Source organism: Ictidomys tridecemlineatus, chromosome X, assembly GCF_052094955.1.
Source record: "Ictidomys tridecemlineatus isolate mIctTri1 chromosome X, mIctTri1.hap1, whole genome shotgun sequence".
Classification (NCBI taxonomy): Eukaryota; Metazoa; Chordata; class Mammalia; order Rodentia; family Sciuridae; genus Ictidomys; species Ictidomys tridecemlineatus.
The window spans coordinates 81,509,421-81,520,007 of NC_135493.1; the positions used below are offsets into that span (position 1 = coordinate 81,509,421).

Consider the following 10,587-nt stretch of genomic DNA (forward strand, 5'->3'; position numbering starts at 1 on the left):
TAGAAGACAGTGAGTATGACAAGTGAGAAGTGCATTCAAAGGCTAGGTGAGTGGGAGGAGAATGACCCAACTGGTGCAGGTCTTGAATGTGGAGAATGGGGTCAGCAAGTCCTGGACATCATCAGTCCCATCCCTTAGCTGAGTAACATCAGAATTGGGAAGGACAATTCATGTGTTTCCCAGAGGGAGACTGGCAGCAACCTCGCAGGGTGCCCACATGGGTAGGCCCAGATCTAGCCAATCCTAGGCAAGCCCCACCCACTGGTCTGTATGCTTTAGATGACACAGGAACTTCCGGTTACTGTTGTTAGGGTTCCGAAGGCCTGACTGGGGAAGGCTGCTGAGCCGGTACTCTTTGCTGGAGCCATTCTGGCTGGTATCAGCTCATTCTTCTTGGCTTCCTTAGCCTGGATCTCCGAGTTTTCCACTGAAACTCATCAGAAAACATGGATTTTCCTCCTGGGTTGGTGTCGTTCTGTCTCCCTGACCTGCAGATGGCAGTGCTGCGCTATGTAGTGGCCTGCCTGCCTCATGGAAGCGGCTCAGAACCTTTTCCTGGAGAAAGGCCGGTTCTTCCGGTGTCCAGGCCAACCGGGTTTTGAGGCCTGGATTGCTCTCTTATGGGAGGGCCCTTGCGAAAATTCACCATCAGGAAAAAAAACCTTTTTGTTTTTCAAATTTTCAATACTCCTGTGAGGCTGCCTAGATACCTTTTATTTTGGCATCTCTGAAAGGTCTAGTTGTTTCCTTTCCCCAACTGGCCCTAGCGTTATAAGTATATTCATCCTTGATGATAATCATTCATTCTCACTGTTGAAGACAAATAATGTATAATGAAGAAAGCCAGTTTTATATAGTTTTGGTGACTGGGCCCCTAAATTCTTATTTACTATATCCTTATTTCACTGCCCCCCCCACCCCCAGCCCTGCTTACATGATCCAAATCAATAATCCAATGCATCCATCATGCAGAGTTAACCTTTAATAGATTGGGATGTTTCCCTGGACTTTATTAATAAGATTTTTTAAAATGAGGTTCATACTGCCTCTTACCTAAACATCCTGCTTTTAAAATTAATTTTTCCATTTTTGAAAAATCATTTTATATTTTTAGTTATTTTTTGTTTAAAAAGTAAAATATTTTGTAAAATGTTGAAAGTTTCAGTAAGACTCTAGGTCAAAATACAGTAACCCATGATCCAAAGACAGCATCACCATTCACCCTTAAGAGGGCAGGAACTGTGGTGGATGATTCGGTTCTATCCTTAGCACCTGGAAAAGCACCTTGAATGTACTGAGCACTGAATAAGTATTGTGGAGTAAAATAATATTTGCCTTTCCAGTCATTTTTATATGTATATGAATGCATATATTATATATACACACACATATATATAAAATCAGTGTTTTCATAACATTGGATTATGATATAAACAATAGTTTTCTGCCTGATTATTTTTTTCACTTAAGTATTTTGTAGTCAGCATTTGCCTATGTCAACCACATTTCTTGAAAATTTTTACTGGCTTCAGGCTTGTCAGTTCACTTGTGGAAAGTCATTTATTTGGCTGGTAACAGACTCAGGATATAGTCTTGGTCTTTTCAGGATCAAAGTTTTTTTTGTTTTTTTTTTTCCATCCAATAGTAATCTTTGTGAGGTTTTAGTAAATAAGATACTGCAGAATTTCCTTGATATATATAGGAACACTTTTATTGTTATTCCATGTTTTGATCGACTATCTTCCTGCAAGAACCCTATCCTGGATAATAGTCAATTCTTAGAACTGAGATTTTGAAAAGCATCTCAAGGTTATTTGAGCTAGTATTGAAAAACTATAGTTAGCCTGCTGCATTGGATTATTGATTTTGGTCAGGTGCAGGGAGGGGGTGAAAAAAGAATATGTTAATAAGAATTTAGGGGCCCAGATACCAAAATGATATTGCCAAGTAAGAACACAAGTCACTTGACAGTAAACAGTATGTTTGAAGTGACCTGGTCTTAATGATAATGTTCTTTCTTTCCCCAAGTCCAGCTAATATTTTTATTTTTCCCTCTTTCCACATTATTTATCAGTGCATTATAGTTATACATAATCATGGAATTTTTGTTACACTTTAATACATGCACACAATAAAATAATGTAACTTGGCTAAAACTTCTCTCTTCCCTTCCTGTATCCCACCCACTCTTTGGTCCCTTTCCTCTACTGATCTCCATTGGTTTTTATAAGACCCCAGCACCTTCACCTTTCTCTTCCTTCATCCTCTCTTGCTTACACATATGAAAGAAAATATATGACCCATATCCTTTAGAGTTTGGCCTATTTTTCTTAACATAATGTCTCTAATTACATCTATTTTCCTGCAAACAACATAATTTCATTTTTTCCTTACAGCTCCAATATGTGTATATACAACATTTTTTTTATTCACTCATCCATTGATGGACACCTAGGCTGGTTCCATAATTTGGCTATTGTGAATTGTGCTGCTATAATCAGGGCATGCATGTATCACTGTAGTATGATGACTTTAATTCTTTAGGATAAATACCAAGGAGTGATATAGTCCAGATAATATTTCTACTGCTCTTTTGGCATACTGCACATGTGTGGAAATATGACATATTTCCTACAGAAGAAAATTTCCTTTTAAGCAGCAAAGCACACACAAAAAAATCGGAAGTCATTTATTTATATTGACAACTTATTTTGGATAAAGACATTCTTTGATTGGATATCCAGTTCTTCACAAATTTTCTCTTCCTATAATAGCTTTGCCACTTCAATTACTGAGGGACATTTAGCTAGTTCTTAACAGATTCAGGACATAGCCCTGGCCTTTTCAGGTTCAAAACTCTTTATTATGTAGTAATCTTTGTGAGGTTATAGTAACAATATAGCATATTTACTATTTAAATATTGACCACAGAGATCTAGGTCTCAAGAGAACTTCCCTTTTAGTCTCAACTCTACCAGATTTACTTATTTTAATATCTAGTCACTTTAATTTTCTAGGTATGACATTTCCTCAATTTTTAGAAGAGAAGTCAGACCAAACTAGTGGTTGGCACAGGGAAGCAGATCCAGGGAAGGGTGTGGTTAAAGAACCCCTGTTCTCAACAAAAGATCTTCCCCTTTTCTTAAAATATAGGGGAATTATATTATTTTGTATAAAAGAGGTTTTTGTTTGTTTTACTTTAGAAAAGAATTTAAAATCTGCTGATCTACATGATCTCTAAGATTACCTTTGTGTACAATCTCATAGATAGGAAGATCAGAGAAAAGAAATCATAAAATTACTACATTGTGCTATATCCTTAGAAGTGCCATACATGTAGAAGTAATCTCTAGCAAAATGGATGAGAATAATGACTGGTTACAGGGTGTCTACAAGAATTATAATGTAAAACACCAGAATCTGATTACTTGATATCAGGGGATTGGGGGCTGAAGATGTAATCTTAACATTATTACAAACATTGTTGAGAGAAGAATATTTTAAGGATGTCATCAGCCACAATCTCATGGAGACAATCAATTGAAATAAACTCTATGTCATAATACTCGCTGACAGAGCCAACAGTAATGTTCTAACAACACACAAGGAATGTCTCTTCAGTGTCTCTATACCACTCTATAAGGGCTTTAAGAGCAAATAGACACTGGAAGCTCCAAAAGTCTTAAAAGTTATCATAAGGAGGGAGTTAAAATTACATAACCTGGAATTGTAATTTCAGGGAATGAAGACAATGAACATGTTTAGATAAATTTTGAAAACTTGGCCATAAAAATGTGTTCATTTGCAAGTGTCAGTGACTTCTGAAGCTCTCTGGGGAAAATAAACTTAGAGCATCACTATACAGAGAGTTCCTTTTTGTAATTTTCCTGAGTGCTTGTGAATGTACCTACAACTGTGAATATATTTGAGCAGCAGATGAAGACATAATTTCTTAGACAAGAAATCAAAAATATGTATTGTCATAGGCTTAAAATTTAGGTATTGAAAGATCAATTCTTTGCAATCTATTTGCAGGAAAAGGAGAAGAGATAGCAACTTAGAAGACAATCACCACTGCTCCCATTTCAAAAGGACTAAGAGAAACTTTGTCTTTCAGGATTTTCAGAATACAGAGGTAGGAAACATAGTCAGATAACCTCTCTCTATTTCATTCATTTCCTAAACTAAATGATTCAGTTTGATCTCTGCAATGAGAAGAATATTAATCCAAGAAACTATTTAAAAAATAGTGTTCCTTGAATTCAGAGACTTCTGAGCCCCAGACTTTCAGCATGATTATCAGTATCCTACAGGACTATGGAAAGGAAAAACAGAGTTTGTTAAAACACAATCAGTAGGAATTATGTCCTAGACATTTATTCCACATATATAAGCAAGAAATAGTAATTTTACTGCTCTTATTTTTAGATGGAAAATACATTTTCAAGCAAAACATGTTATTAAATAGAAGTCAATTCTTGATTTCTCCTTGGAAAAAGTGAAAATACAGTTGAGGGATGGTTTTAGTGATTTTGTAAAACTTGAACAGAGCTGGAATTGAAGAATTTGAATTTTAATTTCTCCCACTAACCTGCTAAGGTGCTCACTCCACTTTCAAGCTAACCTGTGTCTCTTCTTTCACCTTTATTCCAAGCTGAAATCTGCATTCACTTCCTCTTATTTCACTGTCTTCTCAATGTTGATCTGAGCTGGTCTCTGAATCGCAAATAGCTGTCCCTGCAGACTTCTTAGCATGGCATCCAAGGACCCTGATGACCTAGCCATATCTTCTTCTTGCATATTTTGTCTCCCAGTCTCTCTTCTCTGGAAGGCACTGGCCACAACATGGTATTAACTTTATCTCCTCAAGGAATGTTCACCCAACTTGTGGTCTTCTTCTTCTCATTTTCTCCACCCTGCAAGGCCTGCTTCATGTGCCTTTCATTTTAAGAAACCTCCCCTTTCTCTAGTCAGCATTCTTTGCTGCATTCCCCTCATTGGAAATAAACACAGTGCTGTCATTTTCTAAGCATTCTCCTTGATTTGGCTCAGGAACTACCTATTGAATCCCTACATAGTCCTGGCAAAGTTCATCCTTGCACACAGATATGCAAGTACCTGTTCAGACAATGGTTGGAGATCAGAATGAATTGTACCTACTCAAGAGCCTTTCAGAAGTGGGGCCCTGACATGTAACTGTGAGTCCAACTGACAAAAAGCCCCACATGTGATTCTGCTACTTATCCCAAATAGAATATGGCAAATCTCTGCTGGCCTCAAAGCATCTCTGCTGATGGGGTAAACATGGAAATTTCATTAAGGCTCAAATACACCTAAAATCCCAACTTTGCACACAGACCTGGGCCCTAGGATTTCTGTGATGTGCCTTTGTGAATTTTGCTTGCTAAGCTGTCGTTCTTCAGAGTCTTCACGGATGTGATAATATTTTGCCACATACATGAATTTATGAGGACTTCTATACTATATTTGCCTTGCACAGAGATCAGCATTAAGTGTATATTTATAATCAGAGAAAAAAAGCAGTGATCTTTATAGCTGTCCAGCCGGATAGGCATTCTGATGAGAAGTTTCTATGAGCACTTAAGAGAAGGATGAGAAGGATTCCTATTTTATGAGTCTTTCTCCATCATGAAGCCTTTAGTATCTCATTCATCCTGGTTTAAAAAAAATGTTTCCTTTCTTAAATCAAGCTTAGCAAGGTTAAATCATTCTTAATAAAGACTGAAGTTATGACAGTTAAAACTATATACTGTTAAGGAGCAAAAATTTTCTCCCAGTGAATCTGAGAATAAAACAATTCATGCAGCTGGATATCTCTCAGGAAGAACATTCACAAAGGTAAAGTGCAACAAAGCCCAGATTATCTGGTATGGGCTATGTTTATTACAGAGACTGCACTCTTGGACTAGATGATGTTATTGTATATGAGCTTTAGATGTTCTTTAGTAGTTTAAAGAAGAATAAACCTTCTTCCTAAAAATCCCATTTATAGTATAACAGTTCATTAAAACTCTTGGCATGGATTTCAAAAGTGACTGAATTCTAAAGCAGATTTTCCTTGGTTTTATAGTAGCATATTGTAGTTTACTTATGAATAAAATTTTATTATTCCCCAAAGTAATAGATTTGTTGTACATGAGTCAGAATGTGAAGATACCCCAAAAATAAAACTAAAGAGTATTTGAAATCTTTATCTGTATTGCTGTTTTTGACATTTATACATATTCATCATATTTTTTTTGTTTTGTGGTTTGAACTGCAGGGCCACTGAGTCACATCCCCAAGGCTTTTCATTATTATTATTATTATTATTATTATTATTATTTTAAATTTTGAGATAGGGTCTCACTACGTTGCTGAGGCTAGGTTTGAACTTGTGATTCTCCTACCTCAGACTGAGCTTTTAGTATTTCAGGTATGAGCCACCATGCCCAATCAGCAGAAATCTTTTAAAAATGTTTTAAAACCACATGAGAAACTACATGTACTGATTTCCATCTTCCCAAGTGATGTTAGGGACATCTTCCTGTATTAGCAAAATGCAACTAAACCATCATTTTTAATGTCTCTGAAGGTTTTATTGTGTGATGGTTACAGTACACTTTGACTACTGTGCTGTTTTTAAATCTTTAGTTGATTCTTATTTTCAGTTATTAGAATTTTTTTGATGTGGACTGGGAATGTAGCTCAGTGTTAGAACATTTACCCAGCAGCATACAATGAACAGTTTTAGTTATGTCTCTACACAAATAAATTAAAAATAAAACTATTTAAATTGTACAGATATTGGATAGATCCAGTTTTTCTTCACAAATGATTCTAAAGGATTCCATTATCCCTATGAATTTAAGTGTATTATTCCGTTTCTCACCATAGCATCATCCTAATGACACTGTAGAGTGGATGTGTTTGTAATGTTAGATAAATATTGGATTCACTGGAAATGATTTGTCATTGTTATTTTTCAGACAGTACTTGAAAGCAAAAGCAGTGCAGAAAGCCAACTGAGTGGAAACCAGATGTATGCGGTGGGTTATTTATCCAATACATTAGTTAGTTAATTTATGAAAATTCATAACTAAATCATATGACAATGGAGTTCCAGATTTTTACATTCAGGGCTAGCAAAATAATTGGTTAATTTTTTTGCAATTGTTTTGCTATCTAGTCCTCATGTCTATTTGATGGCTCTTGCTGATGACTTTTACATGTGGCTTCATTTGCTCTTCTTTTCCCTTTCATAGATAGTTCTTTTAACATAGGAATATAATTGCATGAAGAGCAATGTAGGTTGCCCACCAAATTTTCTGGGCAATGTAGTGTATAACTTTAGATCAGGAGCTCTAGGGCTGGTGTTGTAGCTCAGTACAGTAGAGTGCTTGCTTAATATGTGTGGCACTGGGTTCAATTCTTGAAGCCACATATAAATAAATTAATTAATTAAAGGTCCATTGGCAACTATAACAAATTTGTAGCTCTAAATGACCTGGCTCATGACGATTCTTGGTATAAGTCATATTACTGTTGCTTTTAGAAAAGATGGCCTTGTGAGAAATACAACACTAACACTGTGAAATGTTAACTCTAGATAAGGTGCCTTGCCATGAATTCCTCCTTTGAGAACCCTAACATTGTAAGGCAAGAAATTCTTGAATATGACTGGGTTCAGGGATCCCTGAGTGGCTTCTGTGAGATGATAAAGACTGTGAGTGATGTTATTTCAATGAAAAACAATCTTTCTTTCTTTCTTTCTTATTTCTTTCTATTTATTTATTTATTTTTTGAGTAGCAGTTAAACCCAGGGTGCTGAACCAGTGTACCAAATTCCCAATCTTTTTATTTTTATTGTTTTATTTTGCGACAGTGTCTCATGAAGTTGCTAAGGGCCTTGATAAGTTGCTGAAGCTAGCTTTGAACTTGTAATCCTCCTACCTCAGCCTTCCATGCTGCTTGGATTGCAAGCATGTGCCACCATGCCAAGTTATGAAAAACAATATTAAGAGCAAAGAGACATACAAACTGGACCAAGTCCACAGATAGAAGACTGATGAATGCTGAGCATCACAAAGGCCAACTGTAAATCTAAATTTCATTTAAAAAAAAAACTATGTCCACTGCCTGTCAGCACACATGTAGATCTTGATTTGATAAAGGAGGACTGTATATGTTCACCATCAGGAGATTTGTACAGAATCATCACATATTTCCATGTATATATGGATGCATATATGTGAGTGAATATATGTATAAAACAATTTATTTGCTTCATCTTAACTTATACCCACAGTCTGTCTTACTTTTTATGATCTTAATTTCTCATAAATTCTGTAACATCAATTGGTATTTCTCTTAGAGGAGGAGAAAGTATTTATCTGATGTTTGGAATGAGTGGTATAAGCAGGAGCTGAGGATATATGGAAGAATTTGGAATTAGAAGGCCTATGTTGTCCTCACCCTGACATTTCCTAGCTATGGGACTTGGGCAAATCAGGGATCTGTTTCCTCGTCTGTAAAATAGTGGTTGTTAATCCTAGCTTCATTTATAGAGTTGATGTGAGGGTGAAATTAACTACCTTCAGGGACTTTACTTTCTAAACCTTTAAGTCTTGTATGGACTTTGATACTGCTACTCTCCAAACTGAATATGAAAAATGTGACTGTGGCATAATGGTAACCTATTTCTGCTTTTCTATCTGTAGTCTTCAAGCAGTGTTATTGAAAGGAACATCAGCAGCATTCATAGCCCAGTGAGAGCAGGTGGACCAGAAAGCAGCTTAAACCAGATTATTGCTGAATATAACCTGAACACCCGTCAGTTCTTCCATGAGGAAAATATGCTCTCCCAAGGTCATTACTGCCAAATCAATCAGATCTTGAAGGAGGCTCACTTCTACAGCTTACAGCAGCGAGGACAGCCTCCAACTTGGTGAAGTAGTAGTCCTTTGTTCCAACTTAAAACGTGTTTATAAAAGCAATCATATACACATGAAAATGGTCTTGAGGTTTCTGTCTATATTTTAATGACAGGCTTATGGGCCATTGTTTATTTGCAATTTCGCTGCACTAGTGCAATTTCAAGAGGGCTTTAATAAAATGTTTGCTTTATTCTTTTCAAGTTTGGTGTCAAATTCGCATGAAAGTAATAATATGAGGAATCCTGTGCAATTGAATACATTCTGTCTCCAAGTCAGACATGTGTCCAAATCTGTCAGTGAGACTCTTTGTGACAAATGTCTTTTGAGAGTATGATTTTTTTTTTATTTTTTAAAATTCAGTAGCCCAGTAAAGTATATGTAGTTTTCATAATGAAAAATTGTGCTCTATATGTATAATAAGAATTGTAATGCATTCTGCTGTCATATGTTAAAAAAATAAAACCAATAAAACTAATGAAAAATACCCCTAAGATGTAATTTAACATTACAAAAAAACTTGACTCATTCTTGTGCTGAAATGGACTGACATGCTGACCCTCATAAGTTAGATGTTGTACTGAAATTACTCTCTATGGGTAATGGCAAGAATTAAACCTGGTATAGACCATGAAAGTGAAAAGTTCTAATTGTCTCTACTCTTTCTAATTCCAGTGAGAGTGTTTCTAGGGCTTTAGTACACTCAGATACGCCCTGTGTCCTTAATCCTGCAGAACTTGTACCTCAGACTTGCTAGAAAACACTGGTCAAAGCTGTCATAGAGGTAGCACTTAATAATGTTTGGCTTAAACAAATTAGAGTAATAGATCATGTGATCTCCTTTACAATTCCCCTCATTATAGCTAGCCTTCATATTGATAAAATATAAGCTATTTGAACTGCTATCTAATGGAACAAGAATTAAGAAACTGAGTGGGACAACTGTCCATTTTATGCTACAAGAGCCCTTTCTTAGTGATTAGGGGACCAGTTGCCATCACTAAAATGAACACAAATAATATGGCTTAGAAACAGTGCCCCAATGAGCTGAAGTGCCATTAAAAGAAACAGGCAGTATTCTTTATTTACAGAGGGATATGTCCCTATGTTTTGGTCATTTTAAAGAACAAACAGGAAGCCATCTTGGGACTGCAGTTGGTGGAGCCTAGAGAAACTGGAACAGCTAGGTCTGTGTGGGCCTGTCTGAGCTTAGCAAACCTGTGGAAAGTCAGAAACTGGGAGCGTTTTCCCCAGGGGAACACAGGTTAGAGAGGTATGGTGAGAGCTGGACTTTCTCAGTTCTGTGAGTCCTGTTGCTTGTGGGGACTGATGGTCCAGCTATAGTGGATCTGAAGGTTGGAAGAAAATGTGAGGGCATTTTGCTCTCAGCTCACCCTACCAGCATATCTGGCATCCACTGAATTCCTGGGGCCCACTCACTAGGTCACTGCACCAGCCTGGTCCCCGACTCCTTCCCCAGTCTGGTATCTACCAGTCCCTCGGATCTACCAGAGCAGATGCCAGTCTGGCACTCAACAGTTCTCTTCAGTGCCCCAGGCCCCAGTCTCCCAACCCCCTCCCTGGCCCAGCCACAACCATCCCTCTGCGACTAGGTCCACAGTGTAGACACTGGCCCATAGCTCTGCATTTCAGG

The 10,587-nt window shown here is 37.0% G+C and overlaps 1 protein-coding gene across 1 annotated transcript; it reads left to right on the plus strand.

Annotated features, from left to right (window-relative positions):
* Positions 1 to 446: 446 nt before the first annotated feature.
* LOC144371584 (protein VCF1-like) lies at positions 447 to 9,486 on the plus strand. Its single transcript, XM_078033944.1, has 4 exons — positions 447 to 565; positions 4,036 to 4,135; positions 6,990 to 7,049; positions 8,721 to 9,486. Exons 1-4 carry the CDS (start codon positions 447 to 449, stop codon positions 8,949 to 8,951), a joined length of 510 nt encoding a protein of 169 aa, XP_077890070.1. The 3' UTR covers positions 8,952 to 9,486.
* The last annotated feature ends 1,101 nt before the right edge of the window (positions 9,487 to 10,587 follow it).

Bases quoted from the DNA above. Each gene is read 5' to 3' on its own strand.
- LOC144371584 (XM_078033944.1), top strand. From the start codon at position 447: ATGGATTTTCCTCCTGGGTTGGTGTCGTTCTGTCTCCCTGACCTGCAG. The intron at 566-4,035 runs GCCGGTTCTTCC...ATCTATTTGCAG, and splicing joins GAACCTTTTCCTGGAGAAAG to GAAAAGGAGAAGAGATAGCA. The intron at 4,136-6,989 runs GTAGGAAACATA...GTTATTTTTCAG, and splicing joins AGGATTTTCAGAATACAGAG to ACAGTACTTGAAAGCAAAAG.